A 22,627-nucleotide genomic window follows, 5' to 3' on the forward strand; every position below is an offset into this window, starting at 1 on the left:
CTGCATAAGTCTCACTGAAAAAGCAAATTATTTGCCTATTAATACTGTTATGGTATTACAGTCCAGTATCTAATATAATATTAGACTTTTTATTGTAAATTTATTTGACAGTAGCTTATTAAAAATGTTACACTATTAGTAGTAGTAGTACTAGTACAGTAGTTACATTATTCATATGGTTAGGCTGCCCTTTAGTGGCGATGAAAAGCATTGCACTGTAAAGGACGTATGTAACAGGTGAAGTAGATTTTACACTTTTCACGATATCGGTCGGTTTGGAGCATAGAAATATGTAATAAAAGGTCAGAGAAGGAGAGATGGCGGGGGGTTAACATAGATCGTGGAAGAGAAACCATAATCAGACAGTGTAAACTGATCCAGGAACACTTTTGGAAAGTAAGGCAAGGCGAAAAGGAGAAGTGAAAAAAGGGGGAGGAGGGAGGAGTGTAGGGAATGCCTATTGGTCAAAAGGATTGTCAATCTTTTGACTTCCTCTCTTGCGGTGCAGGGAATCGGGGAGGGAGTGGGAGGTCCTCGAGCTTTTCTACAACTCCCTCTCCTGTCTGCTTTTTGCGCATAAAGTCTGATCTGGGGCTGAAACTGAAAGAGGCAAGACTTGTAAAAAGAGTGCAGCCTGTTGCGCTCACGCTCCAGTCTCACAGTTTCCTGTTTTAAGGAGGCCATTTTGTAAGTCACTCTGGACTGGAGAAAAGAAAAACAAAGTTCTGCATTTGTTGCTGCTGTTTGTTTCCATCCTACGACAAAGAGTTTCACAATCAGGTTTGGACTTTCTCCTTTGTGGAAGAAAACCTCTGGATACACATTGAAGGTGGGAGACGAGAGTCACCAGTTTGGATCCTCGGTCTCACTTTGCCTGACTGAATTCAGGCTGTATAATACCATAAAGAAGGTGAAGTGGTGCGCTTTACTTCCTGGATAAGGACTTTCTTGATCGTGAGGGAGGGACTGCGTACAGGACACCACTGTGTAGGACCCCTACAGTGCTGTACCTCTATGGACCGTGGCTCTTCACTCTGACCTGGAGGAGTTGGGGGTTTGTCTGGGCTTTAGGCTGCATCTGGGAGTGCACATGCTGACAGCTTGAGGCTGCTGCCACTCAGGACTTTAGATGGCTAATGCTAGCCCCTGTATGCCCACTGCGGGAATGATGTTCTTCCCTACTGGGGGAGCCTCTCCACCAGCAACAACTGTGATGCCACAAGGACCCCCCAGTCCTATCATAGACATGCTATCAGGGCAGGGTCCTGGGGGGACTGTGATGCCCAGTGGCCCCCCCACTCCAGCAGGGGTGTCCTTCTTCATCCAGATTGGATTGACCAGGGAGTCTGTCTTCATGGCTCAGACTGCAGACCTGGCTTATGTCAAGCAAATGGCTTGCTCCATTGTTGACACCAAGGTAGGACGTGTGAGTGATTTCAGGTAAAACTGGGCGTGTGCGTTTTGCAGGTGAATACCTATTCTGTGCATATCCCTGTGTGTCATGTTTGTAAAGAGATTGCAATCTACATACCCATTTCCCCAATCATGTTATAAGTTCTTAATAACTACACAATAACTTTCTTTAACCTTGCCTTTAGATATACATAAAAGGAAATATGCCACTGTTCACAGTATTCATATTTGTATTGAATAGTCAAACACAGAAACTGCAGTATACTAGGGTTGTCAAAGTATTGAAAATCAGAAATGAATCAATACTAAAACTAGTATCAAACCTAGATACTATTTGAGCAAGTATCAATACTTAAAAATTCACATTCACAATACAGCAATGAACCTTTCCTGAATAGCTTCAGAATGACCTGCATCAGAACAAGTATAAGACCATATAACCAAGTACCCGCCCATGGACTACTGTGGAACCTACCTGAACAAATGAGGGATTACACAGATATAAGGCTACATGATAATATAAAAGCAACTACTACAATTTAATGTTGAAAATCACATTGTGTTGAGTAAATGGTGTTTTTATGATTATTTTGATATTGGAATTGATATTAAGTATCGAAATTAGAGTTTGCTGTTTTAGTATTGTGACAACATTACAGCGCACTGTCATTTCTTTTGAGTTTTCTGTGAGACTCTGGCCTTTTATTCAGTCTCCTCTCTTTATGTGAGTGATTATCTATCTCATTGTTGAAAAGTAATTTGGAGAGGAACAGTTGAAAAGTATTGGCAATAACTTTATTCTTACAAAATGTAGCTCAGGTGAATTTTTTTTTCTTGTCAGCAAACCACGGGCAATATAGAACTGCATAGCATCTTTTTCAAATGTGTCAAATTTGGAAAGACAGTATCACACGATCTTCCTTATCTTGGAGCCTCGCAGTTTCATATTGACGGTGGAGCACTGATTACAAACTGTACATTACATACTGTAAGATGCCTGCCCCCATCAGCTGACTATGAGGATTACTGTATAAGAGTGTGTCCATTCTGGAGGCCTCTGTTTGTAAGACGGATATGAAGAGCACATGACAGTGTGCTTCCATGCTGAACCATGAAAAGTCTTTGATGACAAATCTATGAATGTATTCAGAGTTTAAAAGCATATTAACCAAGTCCAATCTCACCAACTTCAGGCACAAACTTTATTTAGATTAGATGATTTTTTTGGGTCATTTTTATGTTACATAAAAACAAAATTGTGTTTTACACAACCACCACAATTCAGTGCAACAGCAGATGCAGTCAAAGTAATATAGTGTCCAATCAGTCTCTGACAGTGTAACTGCTGTTGGCAGGAGACTGTTGAGCATTAGTAGCAGAAGTTAGATCAACTTCTAAGTTGGCTGTGGACATGGCAAAGAATCAAAGAGTTCCACTAAAAAAGGTGTCGGTAGAAGCCACCGCAAACATGGGTCACATTGCCATATTGGTTGACTTTGATTATTTCGGTTGGTTTCTACTTTAGAAGGTCTTTTGCCACATTTGGTATAAAAAGTCTGTAGCATCTCAGAGGTGCATAAGCCTTGGAGGTCTAATAAAGTATGAGTTTAATCATAGGAAGTATGATGATTTGAATTTGAGTGGTCATTTACAATCATCGACTTCATTCTCTACAGATTATTTGTGAATATGGTGCGTTAATTCATCTCATTTGACCTTAAAAGAAACCCTAGTTGTATTATAGCTTCCATCAAACAATGACAAATGTTTAAAACAAAGCATTTTCAAACAGTTCTCACACATTCTGCAATTTCCAAATCCTATAAATACAATCCTCCTGCACTAGTTTGGCCAGACAATGGTCGGCTTGTCCTGTTGCTTTGACACATGAGTGGGATCGTGAGCCTACATTGAATGCCTACATTGGTGTTTTTTTTGGACGAGACAGGAGTGGAGGCAGTTTGGTACCCCACGCCCCCGCCCTCTCCTCTCTCTCATCCCAGAAAGGGTGAGTCACTGCTCTGTTTATTCACAGGCTCCCTCCTTGTGTTCCATTGACATGTTTTTCCATTCACTTCACTCACTGGAGAAGCACAGTCTTCCCTTCGATCACTTTCCTTCACAAAGCCCTGGTTGAGGGTGTTCTCTGCCTCTTTTCTTTGCACAATGAGCTCAACTTCTCACACCAACATCAGTTTCCTCTACACTCCTGTGCACTCTTGCTGCATGCTATATGAAACTTTCCTATAATGTCTCTAAACTTTCAACACAGTAGACTCTATCTTTACCATATTATAATATTCAGTGACTACATGTTCTAGCTCCATCAACTACCACCAACCAATTTTTTTGTCCAAGATTAATGCAGTGCCATCAGCTGGGATAAACAGCGTTAGTTAGGTACTGTCTTAAGCGATTGAGCATTGTAGTTTTTAAAGTGTGTTCTGTTGTCATTTGTCTACTTGATATCAATATAATTTTAAAGTTGCTGCACTTGAGTCCACTGTACCACTTATTCTGCCTTTTAAAATAGCTTTTTTTGGTTTGTTTAGTTGTTAGTTTGTTGTAATGGAATGTAAAAGCATTGCTGTATTAGTTATATTTAGGGAAACCATGTCTCTTGTGCTCTCTGTATTTTGTACTTCCTCCCCTTATTTGCTTATCTCTTATTCCTTGTGCTTTAGCATTTACTTCCCTTCGTGTTGCCTCCTCTTCCTCCTCACATTCCACACTCTGGACATGAGTGTGTCAGCACCAACTCAGATTTACAACTTCCCTTTAGTCACTTGTTAACCATGATTTTGTAGTTAGAAAAATCTGGCACAAAATGATTGTCTGACTGTTCTATTAAGTGTACATCCTGTCAGCATGTTAATGCTTGCCCGACACAACATCACAAGAGGGAAGATGAATATTTTGGGTGGTTGGCAGATTGAAACATTTTTGTTTTGAAGAAGTAAGTTTTTTGTATTTTATGGACCTTTATTTAACCCAGATTGTTTTACTGAGATTTACAATACCCTTTTCAGGGGAGTCCTGACCTCAGGGGGGAGCCTATTGTACATATTTTTAGTGGTAGGGGAAAGTGGAGCACCTGGGGGGTGAACATGCAAACTACACACAGAAAGGCCCCACGCCGGAACCCAGGAACATCTTGCTGTGAGGCAGCAGCTCTATCTATTGCTCCGCCGTGCACCCATGCTCACATTACAAGCAGAGACAGGAAGCAGATTTAGGCTAACAAGCTTGCTAATAAATTTGTTCATTTGAAAAGAGAAGTTGGCTTAGGGCTTGGTAGGACTGGGCAAAAAATCAATTAATGGAATTTGAAGTCCAAATCAATTTGTTTAGAAGATTATTTTCCCCACTTTATTCTATTGGAAATTGCATTGAAAATGTAAGAAAGGCAGCTCCCTGCAGTCACAGGGACCAAAGTTCAGCAGAGGGCTATGCAGTGCTGACTACTTTGAAATTAGTGACGTCAAATTAAATGTTGGGACTGTATGATTATTACAGTAGTTTGTTTCATCTCATTCATAAAATATTTCTCCAATGGTCAGTGGGTTAAATATGATCACCGAATACAATCTTGCCATTTTTAGTGGAAAATCAAATTTTTAGAGAAAAAAATCTAAATTTGACTTATACAAAATCGCTTAGGGCAAAGTAATATGGCAATAAACTCATTTAAATATTTGGTCAGGAACTTCTTTAAGGCGCTCAGAGACTGACTGATCTGTTATGAGTAATCCAGATATAATACTGTATCGTTTGTGTCCATGCTAGCACAAAGTGTACTTGGAGAATAGCCACTAACACAACTGTATAGTATGTTAGAATAACCAATACACACACATATTATTCTATCAAATATGTGACTTATTTCCTCATGAGACACACACGTAGCTCACTATGGTGCTCACTTATTCACAGCTGTGTTTTGTAGCCTATTGTTCTCCCGTCTGCTTCAGGACAGCCTGTTTCTTCAGAACCTCTCAGGAGTAGTTTGACCCTGGGAATGGGACCACACCTCATGTGCACACTTCTTATTTAATACATCACAAGTACCCTCACAAGACCAGTGTTTGGCTGTATTGTTTAGTAAAATGCATCAGAACTCCTGCTAATCGCATTGGTAGCTGACTGCAGGGTCAGAATTTTAATTTGAATTCTGAATGTTTATAAAGATATTTACAATAATACTAACATGTACATGTGAGACTGAATGCTAGTCTGTTGTATGGCAGATATAGAAACATTCAGACAAAGCTTGGTTTACCCACTGTGCATGCCAAGTCCCTGAGTTATGAACAGGGACTTCACAAGGGGAGTCTGAGGATTGTGGATTTGGAGGAATTTTTTCACAATACAAATGTAAATTCCTGTAATCTGGTGCATTTTAGATGAATGAAACCTTATGTACAAACATACACTATTATGTCTCAAGATAGGCTTTTACCTGTATTATTTTTTACACTTGGCTACTCTTATTGCACTTGGCTACTCTTATTGCATAGGTGACTTAACATGCTGCATGCCACTAGTAGAGCCTCCACAGCCCAATACTACAGTCTAACACTTTAGGACACCTGGCCTCATATTTTATTTAGCTTTTAATTGAATGGAAATATACTGAGAAACATGTCACGCTTCACTGCAATAACTTTTTTTCCCTCTTGCACAGTGCAAGGACTGTTAATGTTATAGTCCACTTTAATAGATAAAACAATTATCGATATGATGATAATAATAATAATAATACAAGAAATCTATTTTTAAAAACATGTTAAAATGAGCCGTATACCAGTCCATAATATCTCAAAATATTGGTTGTATCACTATTCCAGCAAAAAATTGCTACTGCAGAAAAAAGCCACATGGGGCCACTTTATTAAGCATGGGTACATCTCATGCAGTGGTGTGAGGAACAAGTGACTTTCTCTTTGACTCATGTGAACACGTTGCCACTGAGCTTTATTTTCTGCACACTTTATTCTAAATACTAGGCCTATCACAATAACACATTTTGAAGTACGATATATTGCTGAAGTTGATATAGACAATAAATAATATTGAAACCAAACCATAAAGCGTAATTATCCCCCAAAAGTATTCTAAATGTACATTATTGTTAAAAAATATGAACTGCAATAAATAAATGACAGAACACAGTTAGTTGTTTGCAGCTATAATGAGTCATAGAAGTTCATAATTAAACCATCTACAGCTCAAATCTCATTATAATACAGATAAACATTGACCCCCAAAAATGATTGTTCCAGCTTTCATATATTGAACGATAAGTAAATACATTATTTATCATGACAGGCCGACCAAATACCTGCTACTGTTTGGGAAACACACTTTCAAATGTCCAAAATATGCTAATGAAATGCTCCCCTCAGTGTTTTTTTATGCCCTTACACACTGCTCTGTTAGGTGTCAGATTTGCATGCTAGCGGGACAGCTTTGCATGACTGGCCGTGCCCCTGATGGTTAGCCCTGAGTGGCAGGTTAAAGAGGTTAACACTAAGCCGGCACACAGATATTTGGTTATTCAAAATGTACTATGGCCACAGTCTGTCATGACAGCAACTTTGTTCAAGAGATGTTAGCTGATTGAGAACTGTTTTTGCTTTTAATTACAAACTCATTTTGCATTTTGTGGTTTGGTATAACATATTCTTTAGGGTCTTAATGATCAGACATTTTAGTGTATTAAAACCCCAAACACAGTGCACTTGCTTTGTCATAAGAAACTAATCTGGTTATTTGCATGGAGGAAATGGGATGGGATTGCACCATAATACATTGGAAAGCTGATCCGTGCTGTAATGACCCTTTCTAATGCTCTGCTGGTAAGACTTTAACAGCATAAAACAATAGGCTCTTTAATACAAAGTAGTGAAGTCCAAATTTCTGGTGGATTGGCAATATATCTTCTGAATAGTGATAATCAAAAATACATCAAGATTTTAAATTTTAGTTGGAAAAAGTCTGCATAATAAAATCATATGCCCTTGTTGCTTATTTAGCATGTCAGTGTGCATGCAGCAGACACTCCGCATACAAGGGAAACTGGCAAAACCACAGTCTTACCTCAGAAGGTAAACACATAACTAACAAAACCCTTTCGATTTTTTTGTTATTTTTCAACATTGTTTGCATCAGTCTTGTTGAAGTTCTTTTACATTGTGTGAGGTGTTATTCTACCTGCGTACCTGGGCAGAACTGAGGACAGAAGGAAAGGTGGTCCAAGGAGACAACAAAAGACTGCTTGAGAGGAGAGTGCGTGCCTTCTCTCTCCTTCCCTGCCTGAATGTGGCTCTCATGTTTCCATGGAGTCCCTGTGCTCCCAGTAGAATGAGATGCTTTGTCCCTGTGCTGCTGCAGGACATGGAGACACCTGCAACTACAGAGCGACTAGACTGTTAAGGCAGGCTGAAAACTTTCAGTTCATTCCTAGTTAAAGAGTTGGTTTATTCACATTTAAGTGGGAAAAAAATCCCCATTTTATTAGTGCACTAGTTATTTTCTTTTGTTGTGCTGTGTTACTATAGCCATGGTCCCTATATATACATACTGTCATTGTTACACTGCATTAAGGAATCTTTTTGCACTACCTTTGCAAATCTCTCTGCTTTACACAGAGAAACATGCATGCTATGTGGCCAGAAATGTAAATCTGATTATCTGACACACATACATCTGCAATGTGAGTGAAGGCAGGCTAGCCATGTGAAGCAGTGCAGTCATCATTATGCAGCACATTTTCCATCAACCTATAGGACAATACTTGGAAAACTTCAGATTTACTCATCTAAGCACTGAGAAAATTAGCCTCTTTGTGGTATGGTTGTACAGTCTCACACTCCCCTATCATTATTACAAATGTACCTCTGCATAGGGATGTAATTGTAACATTAAAATTTGATATCTTGACTTCACTTCTTGAATTATAATATTTTTTTCATAAATATTTTCCAGAAGAACTTGATTTTGTCAGTATTGTTGTAAACTCTGAGCTCTTCCAGAGAGAACCAGACAAATATCATTTTAAAAATCACATAAGGTCTAACTGGGTTGGCAAGTTACTATACCTACCTATCAGTAAACCAAATGCAGGTGTCCCGCTCAATCTTCAAATGGCTTTTCCAAATGATTGAGCGTGCTACATCACTGAGCTAATATAGCATTGATTTGGCCTGCTTTGTGTGCACTTTCTTTGTTGATTCATGTTTTCTGAACTGCCCAGCCCAGCAGCAGCAAACGTCATGGGTATTACTTAACAGTTGTCCCTCTGGCAGCGACTTGTCATTCACTGGCTGTGACGTGTGTACAAGAGGGAAGCTCATGTCTCTCGTTCCTTTTGCTTTAGAACCTGTGTCTCAAGTAAACACTGGGAGGGGAAGGCTTTTTTGTCACCTACCTCCATTTTTTTTTATCTGTGTATGACCTCACAGAGGATAAAAATAGAACAGCACATTTGTTCCATCTGTAATGTTGTACGCACAAAAGGAAAAATTCCAATCTTGGCCAAGTTGTTGTCAGGAGCTAATGAGGGCAGATCATTGACGTCTTTACATGCAGGTAACCACGGCAACTGCTCATTAAACACCTCATCCCCTTTGAAAATTGTGTTGCCTCTGACCAACTCTCGTGCCGGACGTGTTAGGCGTGGACTATCACCTGTTATCTCATAAAGACACAATAGACTTACAGGGCCCCACATGGTTATGATCTGCTCACAGCCTTGCACTGAGCGCTGGCCTGTTGATTTGTCACACAGAGCAGAGTGGATGTTTAAACAATGTGTGTTGTTTGAGGGGATGCAGCGTGTTTCCCCTGGACTATAAAATGGCTGGATCAGGTTCCTGTTGTGATAACCACTTAGAGTAGAAAAACACATCATAGTGAGAGGACCATGTATGGATACGAAGGTCAGTGTTTAGAGAACATGACACACATGGCTGCTCCTGCTCACGCTTTGGCCAAAATCACACTCATTTGTTGATCATGTGTCATGACACAACTACACTGCTCTGCTATGGTTGTCCCATAACCACGTTCATACACAGATGGGGTCAAGTGTTGTACCCATGGACACAACAACAGTAGCAACAGTCATGGTGGACAAGCATTCTTCCATTGAGTAACCTGCTGTTATAAAGCTAAATATGCACACTAAATGTAGGCATGTATGCATTTTAAGTTATTCTGTATGTCTACGGCTAAGTATCATTAAGAAGTTGCTGATACAATACATACCTTGATACATAGGCCACGATACAATACGTATCTCTATATATTGCACTGTCGATTTGATCCAATATGATATGATATATTTCAAATCGATTCGATATGATTCAGTGAACAATAAAGACTTTCGGGACACTTAATGGTCAACCCCATTTTCACAAAAAATGTATATTAATTTTATTTATTTTTAAATTTATCTTCCATTTATGGAAGATGAACATAACAACATAACAGTTTGTTCTGAGCATTTTACCAACTAGAAAAACACATCAGACTGTTGCACATTTACAAGTACACAGGGACGTGCAGTTTAATGGCTCTGAAGGATCACAACATATTTACTAAATCACAACTGTGATACTAAAAGTCTTTGTTAAACCAAAGTTAATATGAAATAAACCTATTTTAATCATCAAAACAGTGAATAAAATGTCAAATGTTCTGCATAAACAAGTTTCTTTCCTCTAAACAAGCCACACAAATGTAGCACTGTAACAGAATAATATTGTAAAATGTACAAAAAATACTATATATATCGATGCAGCAACCCACGGTATTGATACTGTATCATTAAATGAAACGATACGATATATCACTATTTCAGTATTTTTGCACACCCCTTTGAAGGACATAAACATGTTAACTGTGTTTTTAATATTCATGAAATAATCTTCTGGTTTACAGATAACTCCTTCTGAAAGCTGTGATCCAAAGTAAAAATGTAGTTGGTCAGGTCAGCCATTGTACAAAGTGTGAGCTAACACAGAGGTCACATTTCTTCACATCAGCTGCTATACCAATTGATTCACCTATAATAGAATGTATTTTAATACTGCTGCTGCTGCTGCTGCTGCTGCTGCTGCTGCTGCTGCTGCTGCTGCTGCTGCTGCTACTGCTACTGCTACTGCTACTACTACTACTACTACTACTACTACTACTACTACTACTACTACTACTACTACTACTAATACTAATAATAATAATAATAATAATAATAATAATAATACATTTTATTTATAGGGCGCCTTTCTGGGCACTCAAGGTCACCTTACATACAATATATACATATACAGACAGTTAAAATCAACATTTAAGAACATACAGTTAAAAGCATTCAGATAAAAAACATTGAAAAAGGAAAGGGCAAGTGTGGATTATAAAGAATATGCCAGTCTGAACAAGTGGGTTTTGAGGTTGGATTTGAAGTGTGAGAGTGTGTCAGTGTTGCGGAGGTCAGGGGGAAGAGAGTTCCAGAGCTGGGGAGCAGAGCGGCTGAAGGCCCTGCTCCCCACGGTGACAAGCCGGGCTGAAGGAACTCTACTACTACTACTACTACTACTACTACTACTACTACTACTACTACTACTACTACTACTACTACTACTACTACTACTACTACTACTACTACTACTACTACTACTACTACTACTACTACTACTACTACTACTACTACTACTACTACTACTACTACTACTACTACTACTACTACTACTACTACTACTACTACTACTAATAATAATAATAATAATAATAATAATAATAATAATAATAATAATAATAATAATAATAATAATAATAATAATAATAATAATTTATTATCTGTAGCAGTTGTTGTAGTAGTATAGAAAAAAAAGGGAGAACTAGAGTATATTGGGATAAAAGAGTACTAGTCCATAATTCATCTCAGTTATAATGGCTTCACTGGCCTGAAGAGCAACTGGAATACACCGAACAGCACAAGGCAACCTGATCCTTGGTAACCCAAAAAGGTGCGCGGAGACACAGCCCTACCTTCAGGCAAACATACACGACAGTGGACGTTACAGCAGGCCTTTGTCCGACTCTGCGCCGCACACACCATAATGTAATATATCAGATAAACATTGAAAATAGTCACTGCTCTATTTGGCTGTGGTTTCTGGGAGTGGGGACACTGATTTCTCAGAAACGTCTGCTCCTCAGACATGGTGACTGCTGTGTGGTTTTAACACACTGTATGCTTTGGAAACTGCTTGTTTCTCGAGTTGCTTTTGAAAATAGTAAGTCGTGTGTTTAGGGAGCTGCTGGTTCAGACTGTTCGCTGTGGCTTGGAGTGATCTTGGATATAGGCATTCCTTCGATGGAAGAAGTAGCTAATCACATCATTTGTGGCAGTTGACTTCCAGCCACAGATGTAAGCTTTGCTATTGTTGCTTGTTTACTGTCAAGAAAGAGTTTTATAGACCTCTTTATCACCACTTTAAGTGTGTAACAAAGTGAGACCATTGACTCATCCAAACTACTTTTGTCAACATCTACTTGAGAGAAGGAGGTACTGTGTAGGGCTGAGTACTGTTGAAAGCAAGGGTGGGCATTAAAAAAAAAAAAAAAAAAAAAAAAAAAAAAAAATATATATATATATATATATATATATATATATATATATATATATATATATATATATATATATATATATATATATATATATATATATATATATATTTGAATCAACGCATTCAAGGGCCCAGAGCCCAGATAAAAGGGTCATTAGCAAATTTCTGTAAAACAGGCTATTGTAATCTATTACTGCCCTCTAATTAATTAATAACAAATTAAAACAGGACATAGGCAGGTACAGCCCATGAGCCTCAAAATGCCCTGGTCTGCTACAAAGGTAGTTGTTAGTTTTTACTTTTTTAAACATGTTTATATTATTATGTGGTGTTATACAAGTTTTGACATAGAATAAGAAAGTTAATTCAGGAAATGTCCCATTTTGTAATATTTCTTTCAATATCAATATTTGTTCAAATGAGAATCTAGTTTTGAATCTAGTTTTAGTATCTTGTTTGAATAAAATGTAAGTAGCAATTAAAAATTTATATCTTGGAATTGTACTGATACTAAAAACAAGAAAGAAAAAAAAATGAATCCCAACTTTAATACTATGTTCTTGTGGTGTTCCTGTGTTTGGCATTTTGTGTTCTTGACCCAAAAGTGGATACTGAGCTGTGGGTTTATGAAGAATGGAAAAGAAGCACTTGAGTGTGTTCTGCTTTCTCTTTGATGGCGGCATGTGCAGTCACTGCAGCGGCTCACTTCTAAGGCAGGTTGGACTGTGCAGCCTGGCCGCTGTACAGGATGGGCCAGGATGTCAGATGTGACGATGGCTGTTGGAAAAGCCAGGGAGAGAAAATAAGGGAAAGGGGAAAAGAGAGGCCTGTGTTTTGCAAAGAGGGTGTGACTGTTTGTAAGGGAGGGGGTGTGTGTTCTTATGCTGGTCCTCGGTCGGTCCTCTAAGTGGTTAGAGATTAGAAAGGTTTAGTCTCTGAAAATGTAAAATAAAAATAGATAAACCGCTTGTATTCTTTGCTTGATTGTCAGTCCCATTGTGTCTGTATAGCCATCTCAAACCTACAAAGTCTCTGATGTTTATTTTTAAGACAGTTTCCTGTTCTTCAGCTCTGTGTGCCTCAGTGTAGCAGTGGTGTCTTGTGTGGTGTGGTCACTGAAGTGAACCAGACAGTATTAACTATTTAGCAGACCAGGGTTTCCCTATAGCAGCCTTATTTGCTTGACTATTCCCTGAGTGACAAGTTGATCATTGTGATCTCTTGAAGTTCTTTATGTATGTGTGTGTGTGTGGGGGGGGGTGTGTGGGTGTGTGTGTGTGCTTTCATAAGGTTCACTGAAGAATAGGATAAAGTTTCCCCTTTGTCTACCATCGCACAATATAAACTGTGTCTCAGATATCAGTTGTTGACTTGTTGCATTATGATCATCGTGAGGTTAATGCAGTATCTCAGAAAATGAGAGGTTTTTGTGTCAATATTGAAATTAATTATAATATTTGATCTGTTCGGTTTTATGAAGGTAGCATTCTTTATAAGATTATTATTTTTGTTGAATTTCATGCTTTGTAATATGTGTCTGTAAAATATAATGCCTTTCATCTAAAATATTTTTTGGTTTGTGCAGTTCCCAGAATGTGGATTCTACGGCATTTATGACAAGATTCTTCTGTTCAAGCATGATACGACCACCAATAACATCTTGCAACTGGTTAAAAGTGCAAGTGACATTCAAGAAGGGGACCTGGTGGAGGTGGTGCTCTCTGGTATGTAAACCACATTCTCCCATTTAAATCTACATTCCAAGTACAATTTATTTTAACACAGGATACTGATTGATCATAACATCTGTCTTACAGCGGCAGCCACATTTGAAGATTTTCAGATCCGGCCCCATGCACTAAATGTCCACTCGTACCGGGCACCTGCTTTCTGTGATCACTGTGGAGAGATGTTGTTTGGTCTTGTAAGGCAGGGGCTCAAGTGTGATGGTGAGTACAACTAATTATATATTTAAAAAATGTTGGTACTACAGATAATAAATACAACTTTATGGAGCTCAAACTTTCCTCCATAACATAATTCTTAATACTGTTCTTGGATTTGTGGCTCCACCTACAGGATGTGGACTAAACTACCACAAGCGCTGTGCATTCAGCATTCCTAACAACTGCAGCGGAGCTCGCAAACGGCGCCTATCCACGACATCCCTGAACAGCAGTCAGTCCCTGCGTCTGTCTATCACTGAGTCTCTGCAGAGTGTGGGGACCGTTTCCTCTACCTCAGAGGAAACCAGCCTCATCCGCTCACACACGCAAATGGTACTTTTTGAAAAATGGGAAATTTGAAAATCTATTAACATTTGAAAGCAAGATACTTAAACAAAACATTAAACAAATCTAAAAATATTGTTTGTATGAATTATTTTGTGTTTTGTCTGTTTTGTTCATTACATTTCCCGTTGTTTATTAGCCACGCACAGCAAGCGATGCTCGGCGTTTATACATTGGTCGGCCTGTTCATTTGGACAAGATCTATATGACCAAAGTCAAGGTGCCACACACGTTTGCCATCCACTCCTACACCCGACCCACGGTCTGCCAGTACTGTAAAAGACTTCTCCGAGGTCTCTTCAGACAAGGCCTGCAGTGCAAAGGTAAGGAAGTAATGTTATATCCATTCATTATTTAATTGCTATATACCTTTCATAGAGTTGTGTGTTGTAATCAAATAATAAACTTGATTCTTTCATGCAGACTGCAAGTTTAACTGCCATAAGCGCTGTGCTTACAAAGTTCCCAATGACTGCCTTGGGGAGACCATTGGTAAGAAAAAGGCTACTCAACCCTTTATGTTAACCCAGTACCCTTTATCTTAGCCCAGTTCAAAAATCCAAAGAATCTCTTATAAAATTGTTAGGTTATTATCTTTTAGTTTATACAAGACCACATTCACTGAGTTGTTTTTTCATTTTTCTTAGACAGCAGAAGTAACTCTGGTAAGTGTCGATGCATGTGATGTGGATGCATGCCTTTGCTTAGTAAATACTTGTGATAGTTGTGGAATTCTGTGCGCAGTATATTGCATATAATTCTTATATTGTGTTTCTAGCATGCTGTAGCTAGAGCTCAGGAAATGAACTTAATCTTTACCTTTGCTTCAAAACTGTGACTTGTTTATTGTGCATTTTTGAGTAGAAAATGCTAAATAGTTTTAACTAACTTAACTAACATAAACGTGTCATGTGCAATATGAAATGAGCACGTATCACATGTTTTTTCTCATAGTGTGTTTCCTTTATAGTCACATCTGCCTGGCTTTACAGTTATTAGTAGACTATTAACCACTGTTCTAGTACAGTAATATGGGCTCCAACACTAAAGAGCCCACTGTGTGTTTGCAGATGTGACAAGTCCTAGTGTGGATCCGGAGGTGCCGATGGACTACAGCAGTGAGTATGATGCTTCAGATAAGTCGTCTATGGATGACTCTGATGAGGCCTGCAGTATCCCGGGCTCTTTCTCACCAGACAACAACCAGGGTGGTTCTAATGGAGACCAGAGGTATAGAGTAAATTAAGTCATAATAAAATGACCATATTTGTACTTGTGCATTTTTGTACTAATGCATGTTTTTGTTTTTCAAGTGCAAACATCCCATTAATGAGGGTTGTACAGTCTATACGGCAGACAACCCGTCGTTCCAGTACTGCTATTAAGGAAGGATGGATGGTTCACTACAGCAACAAGGACACACTGGTATGACCCATTAATACATTTATGTCTTTTTTATCCAATCCAATCCACTTTATTTATATAGCACATTTCACAAACAAAAGCAGTTTCCAAAGTGCTGCACATATAAATAAAAACAACTAATTAAGTAAATCAACATTTAGACTAGAATAAAATAGCAAAATTAAAATAATAAATATGTATATAAAAGCAATAGAACAATTACCAATAAAACAATAAAATCAAATAAAACAAGCAAATAAAATCAAAAGGAACAAATCCATAAAAGACAACAGAGGACCATACAACTCACGCAGAGTTAAAAGCCAGAGAGTAAATGTGGGTCTTAAGACGAGACTTAAAACACTCCACAGTGGGAGCTGTTTTGACGTGAGGAGGCAGAGCTTTCCAGAGCTTTGGACCATCCACAGAAAAGGCTCTGTCTCCTCTGGTTTTAAGTCTCGTCTTAGGCACCACGAGCTGGAGCTGGCCCTCGGACCTCAGTGCGCGCGCCGGAGTATACATTTGGATGAGGCCCGAGATATAATCTGGGGTCAGTCCATTCAAAGCTTTAAAAACAAACAATAAAATCTTAAAATCAATTCTAAAATGAACAGGGAGCCAGTGCAAAGACGCAAGAACTGGAGCGATGTGTTCATGTTTTTTATTTCCTGTTAAAAGTCGGGCAGCAGCGTTTTGGACTAACTGCAAGCGATAAAGTGCATTTTGGTTAATTCCTACATAAAGTGCATTGCAGTAGTCCAAATGAGACGAAATAAAAGCATGCATCACGCGCTCAAAATCCGAAAAAGATAAAATAGACTTAATTTTAGCTAAAAGACGAAGATGATAAAAACTGGATTTCACAACGGCGTTGACCTGTTTATCAAGTTAAAAATCAGAGTCCATAATGACGCCAAGGTTGGTGGCTGTGGGCTTAGTGTACTGACACTATCTCCTCAGTTTTATTTTCATTGAGATTTAAGAAATTTTGAGCCAACCAAACGTTGACGTCATTAAGGCACTATAGTAGAGGTGTCAGGGGGCTGCTGCTGTTCCTTTGTAAACTTGGCGTGTCATCTGCGTACAGGTGGTAAGACATGCCATGTTTTTTAAGCAGCTGCCCCAGAGGTAAAAGGTACAGCGTGAATAGAACTGGCCCAAGAATTGAACCCTGGGGAACTCCACAGTACAGTGGGGCAAAAGAAGAGGTGGAGTCCCCCAGCCTGACACTGAAGGAACGCCCAGACAAGTAGGATTTAAATCAGTCTAGGGCCATCCCCCTGACACCCACACAATTTTCCAATCGATCTAAAAGAGTTGCATGGTCAACTGTGTCAAAAGCAGCAGTCAAGTCTAAAAGCACTAAAATGGCTGAATCACCAGAATCATTCATTAAAAACATGTCATTAAAAACCTTTAAAAGTGCAGACTCTGTGCTATGAAAAGATTTATATCCTGACTGCAAGCTGTCTAAAATGCTGTTTATATCCAGAAATGTTTGTAGCTGGGACAAGAGCGTTTTCGACATAAAAGGAAGCTTAGATATAGGTCTATAATTCGAGAGAACCGAACTAACCGAACTTTTTAAAGGTCCAGACAAATAGGTCAATCGCTTCTTTATTTTCACGCAGTCCATTTTAGTGCAAATAGTATTTGTCTTGAGATCTTGAATAACGTCTATCTCTCAGAAAGCATCTTTGTTTCTCTCTCTTGTGTAAATTGAAGCTAAAAGCCACTCTGCCTTTGTATTCTGCACTTAGTACATCTAAGATGTAAATCTTACCTTTATCCTTGTCTCTTCTCTCTTTTATTTTCCCATCATGCAGTTTGCCTTTCTGCCTATTTTTCTCTATGTCATCACAGCTTCACTCCTTCCTTTGCCGCTCAGCTCACAATGTTATAGCCCTGTTGTCAAGCCCCTACACTCATGCCCTGCTCTACCTTTGTTACTCAAATCCATCAGCGAAAGAGGCACTATTGGCGTCTAGACTGCAAGTGCGTCATCCTATTCCAGAACAACACCTCCAATAAATACTACAAGGTATGCAGATATACAAATGTTAATGGTCAAGTTCCGATGAGTGTTATTAAATTAAATCTCCTGATCATGTGGTTTCTTTCTCTTGGATGTGTAGGAGATCCCCCTTTCTGAGATCCTTGAGGTGCGTCCTGCTGGCAACTTCAGCCTGGTTCCACTCGGCACAAACCCTCACTGCTTTGAGCTCATCACTGGCACTATGTGCTACTTTGTGGGAGAAGACCCCAACACTGCCGCCTCCTTGCCCTCCAGTGACCCCCAGTCTGTCCTTCAAACACCCCCCTCACCCAGTCAGGTGGCCCCCAACAGCGGCATAGGCCGTGAAGTGGCAAAGGCTTGGGAGAGTGCCATTCGCCAGGCACTGATGCCCAAGATCTTTCAGGATGCTCCACCTGCTGCGGGGAACACGACACACAGTAAGCGCACTTTTAGTGTCTTTATCTAAGGTAAAGAAAAGTATGTATACATAACTGACCTGTACGCTGCCTCTGTGTTTTCAGGACAAGCTTCTGTCAGCATTTCTGTCTCCAACAGTCAAATCCAAGAAAATGTGGTACGAATTACTACTCTACATACAGTATCTATCATAGGATCATCAGGATAGTGTGTGTTAAGATGCCTGTTGTTCTTCAAAGGATATTGGCACAGTGTACCAGATATTTGCAGATGAAGTACTTGGGTCTGGACAGTTTGGAGTGGTGTATGGAGGTGAGTAATGAAAATATAAAGTTTAACATTACATTTTTGTTTTACAATTCTTGTGTGCTTTGTGTTTTTAGGAAAGCACAGAAAAACAGGAAGAGATGTAGCTGTCAAAGTCATTGACAAGCTGCGTTTTCCCACCAAACAAGAGAGCCAGCTGAGAAATGAGGTGGCCATACTGCAGGTGAAGACCTTACACAGCAAAGATGTCTTTTTTTCTTTCATACCGGTATTTATGATTATAGATGTTTTTCATGCCATTGTGAGGAAGTAGTCAGCACCATAACTTCTGCAAAGCAAAAGTGTATGAACACTTCTGGATGTTTATAATGCCATTAGATATAGACAAAAGCAGTCATTAACATTCAATAGAGATGTTGTTACTCTGTCTTGTACTGCATGACAATGGCCAGCAGGGGGAGATAGTTTCTTTAGAGTACAGCTGCAAGTAATCTTATGTTCTATCTTCCCCAGAGTTTACGGCATCTTGGCATTGTGAACCTGGAGTGCATGTTTGAAACCCCAGAGAAGGTCTTTGTAGTGATGGAGAAGCTGCACGGCGACATGTTAGAAATGATCCTCTCTAGTGAGAAGGGCCGATTGCCAGAGAGACTCACCAAGTTCCTCATTACTCAGGTATCTACTGATTAAATGGAGGTGTCATACTAATTAAAAGACAGTCACTCTAGATATCTACTTTCATTAAACTTCTTTTGTTGCCACTTAAATCTAACCTCTGATTGATACAAGCCCATGTAATCTATATGCTGGTCCCAAACTCCTTTGGATGATGTTGTTTAAGAGTTTAGCTACAACTGTGTACATACTTGTGTCTTCCCTGTGTACACTAACTGTGGTTTCCTGCCGGTGCAGATTCTTGCAGCTCTGAGACACCTGCACTTTAAGAACATTGTTCACTGTGATCTGAAGCCTGAGAATGTGTTGTTGGCATCTGCAGATCCCTTTCCCCAGGTAACCTCTTTAAGTACACACATGGTTCACTATACTTTTTCTTAAAGAATACCCACACACAACTGCCATTATGTCTAGGTGAAATTATGCGACTTCGGGTTCGCTCGCATCATAGGCGAGAAGTCGTTCCGTCGGTCTGTGGTTGGGACACCTGCTTACCTAGCTCCAGAGGTGCTCTTAAACCAAGGCTACAACCGCTCCCTGGACATGTGGTCAGTGGGGGTCATTATGTATGTCAGCTTAAGCGGGACATTTCCTTTTAATGAGGATGAAGACATCAATGATCAGATTCACAATGCAGCCTTCATGTACCCCCCTAACCCATGGAAACAGATCTCCAGTGATGGTAATGTAACATTATAAGGTATACATATATAGTGTATATGGTACATGTTCAAAACAGGTAAATCTGTATTTTATCAAATTGTTTTTCAGCTATTGATCTAATCAACAATCTACTGCAAGTCAAGATGAGGAAGCGCTACAGTGTTGACAAGAGTCTCAGCCATGTATACTTACAGGTAAACACACACACTCTTATACCACACAGATATATATATAAACAGATTTATATTTTTGCACATTCTGAAATCATCTAAATATAGACTAGAATCAAAAACACAGATTGTGCTCTATTGATTAATAATAATTTATGGTTGCTTATTTTGATATTAACATTATACAGTATCTTATGTCCAAACACTTTAGACAACCTATTTAAATGTTCTGCAAATGAGTAAAGACACAACTAGAGCAAAGACAGATCTTTTTATGAATAAAAATAAACACATAAATAAATGTTTTCCTTACAGGCATGACTATGAATTTTAAATGACTTTTTTGTAGTTGTCAAGGTGCAACATCAGCATGGCTTTAATTATGTTGTGAATAATTAATGATGTGCTGGGGTTTAAGTGCCATTTAAAATGTCCGGTCAGTTGCTCTAAACTTTAGGACGTCGCTTAGTCTGGGTCACTTGAGCTCTAATAGCACAAACAAGCTAATGTGATTACTTAATGATGTTTTATGAACATAAAAATCTTGATCTAATTCTAATGCTTTTAGAATTGAAACTGATCCACCCACATGTGCTTTTCTCAGGATTATCAAACATGGCTGGACTTGAGAGAGCTGGAGACCAAACTGGGCGAGCGTTACATAACCCATGAGAGCGATGACAGCCGCTGGCAGGCTTATGCTCGTGACCATACACTAACCTATCCCTCTCACCTGGTGCCCCCTCCTCCGGCCCCTGCCTCTGACGACGAGGGCACCATCGAAGACGCAGATGTGCAGTGTCTGACCGAGAGGGTCAGCATCCTCTGACATACTCCACTAGAAGGAAAAACTGTTTAAAATTGAATGCAGCTGTTTGAACATTGGCAGCAGACATTGGCTCTGTGTCGGCACTCAATTCAGCAATAAATAACATTTCTCTACAGCCTGAAGTCATCAAAACCTCTCTGTAAAGATTCACCTGTTGGTCCTCTTTCATCTCAACGTTGCTATGATGAAAACTCCTCTTCTTATTTCAGATCCTGCTTATTTGCCAGTTAACATTTGACTGTCCATTTACTACTATAGAATTCTTCTGAAAATGCCACTTCTCCAGACATAAAATCCTTTGTCAAAACAATTCAGGGTTTCTACAACTTCCTGTTTTTAAATTAACATATTGATCTAAGGATGACAAAATCTTCTGGTAATAATCACGATTTCTGAGACACAAAATGGTTGAAACTGTCTTTGTGGTTTTACTTTGCAGAAAACAGCCAGATATACCGTAAATTCTGCAAGCCCCAGAAGAGTTGGCTCCATCTGTACTGTAGGCATCATGCAGAGCAGTTCAATAAACAGCAGATTTTAGGCTAGATTGAGTTGTTTGACTGTTGACTATTTGATATGTCAGAATGTTGCATGTTCCTGTGAGTGATGTAGGTTTATCATAGAATGTAATAAACACCGTTTAGTCATAGGCATGTCTAACTCAAAGTAGATTTTACCTGTAGAATGTACATCATGTTTTAGAATACTTCATAACAGAAAAAAATAAACTCTGAATGACACCAAAGTGTGTTTTGTTGTGATTGCCTCCTACTGATACATATTACATTATGTGGCTAAATACATAGTGTTTGGACAGTGTGGAATTTGGTGATTATGGTTTTCCACTGAGTACCCAGCCCTACACTGAACTGAAAAAATCAAAACTCATTACTTGCAGCTGTGACTTTCTTTGAATGAGTTGTTAAAATAATAAAATCCCCATTTACTGATCCCATAAATAACTTTTAAAGATAGGCACACACAAATGTTTAAATATGTATGTACATTTTGTTCATTTTCTTAAAAGTTAAACAGTTTTGGAACACAGCACACATCATTTTCTGTGAATACCTTGTAAATCGCTCCCTCCAGATCTGTTCCTTTCCTTTTCACACATAAATGGGAAATTGCCTCATTTATATAACACTTGTATGGTTAATGAAAAGAGCCATTGGAGGTAAGGCAGGCGAAGTGTCCAAACCTATGAAACAATGAGCCAGTCAGCAAGTGGTCTGGGGTATTACCAAAGCTTATACAGCCATTTATTTGCACTGTGTCATTAACATCTATGAAATCTGTCCATCACTGGATGACATCAAATTAGTTTTCATTCTATATGTTTTGTATAGTATCTATTTTACTAGCCTATTTGTTTTTTTTATATTCCTCAGACGTATGTGGTTAATTCAACACATATTATTAAAATAGGAAATCTGCCTGATGAACAATAACAGGCGTTTTCACCCCTTGCTCCAAACAGGCGGAGCTCGGTGAGAGGCTCTCCACACTGAGAGTTTGCCTGTGGTGTCTGCGACATCTCTGACGTGAATGCTTTTATACTGTACGATGAGAGCTCTTTATCTGCTTCCTCTGCACTGAGAGATCACTTGTTCCGCCTCCAACGCGTCTATCATGCGTCTGTAGCGCTCATCTGCGGCTCTTCTCCTCTATCAAGTGCGGCGGAGTTTGTCACTAAACCGTGACCTAATCAGGAAAACCGTGTTTTCAAAGGTGGCAAACCAAGCACGTGACTATTTAGATACTGCATTAAATGTACATTAATAGCTAAAAAAAAAAAAAAAAGTAAAGGGCATAAACATTTTAAAAAGCTGCTCATCAGGGAAATACTA

General features: G+C 39.0%; 1 protein-coding gene across 2 annotated transcripts; it reads left to right on the forward strand.

Annotated features, from left to right (window-relative positions):
- The first annotated feature begins 541 nt into the window (after positions 1–541).
- prkd2 (protein kinase D2) lies at positions 542–21,520 on the forward strand. 2 transcript variants are annotated; one of them, XM_033976711.2, is made up of 19 exons: positions 542–1,417; positions 13,630–13,768; positions 13,862–13,993; positions 14,124–14,323; positions 14,475–14,658; positions 14,759–14,827; positions 14,983–15,000; positions 15,406–15,565; positions 15,649–15,760; positions 17,703–17,780; positions 17,875–18,193; positions 18,278–18,330; positions 18,413–18,485; positions 18,557–18,663; positions 18,954–19,115; positions 19,353–19,451; positions 19,530–19,797; positions 19,887–19,972; positions 20,553–21,520. In XM_033976711.2, exons 1-19 carry the CDS (start codon positions 1,130–1,132, stop codon positions 20,775–20,777), a joined length of 2,772 nt encoding a protein of 923 aa, XP_033832602.1. In that variant the 5' UTR covers positions 542–1,129; the 3' UTR covers positions 20,778–21,520. The 2 variants fall into 2 exon arrangements, with proteins under 2 accessions (XP_033832602.1, XP_033832603.1); XM_033976712.2 differs by lacking the exon at positions 14,983–15,000 and having other exon boundaries at positions 567–1,417; positions 20,553–21,514.
- Positions 21,521–22,627: the final 1,107 nt, after the last annotated feature.

The sequence above is a fragment of the Periophthalmus magnuspinnatus genome, chromosome 13 (genome assembly GCF_009829125.3).
Source record: "Periophthalmus magnuspinnatus isolate fPerMag1 chromosome 13, fPerMag1.2.pri, whole genome shotgun sequence".
Lineage (NCBI taxonomy): Eukaryota > Metazoa > Chordata > Actinopteri > Gobiiformes > Gobiidae > Periophthalmus > Periophthalmus magnuspinnatus.

What these genes read in the sequence shown, in the direction of transcription:
- prkd2 (XM_033976711.2), top strand. Translation starts at nt 1,130, where the DNA reads ATGGCTAATGCTAGCCCCTGTATGCCCACTGCGGGAATGATGTTCTTC. An exon ending in GGTGGAGGTGGTGCTCTCTG is followed by an intron (nt 13,769 to 13,861) that starts GTATGTAAACCA and finishes TCTGTCTTACAG; the next exon opens with CGGCAGCCACATTTGAAGAT. An exon ending in GCAGGGGCTCAAGTGTGATG is followed by an intron (nt 13,994 to 14,123) that starts GTGAGTACAACT and finishes CTCCACCTACAG; the next exon opens with GATGTGGACTAAACTACCAC.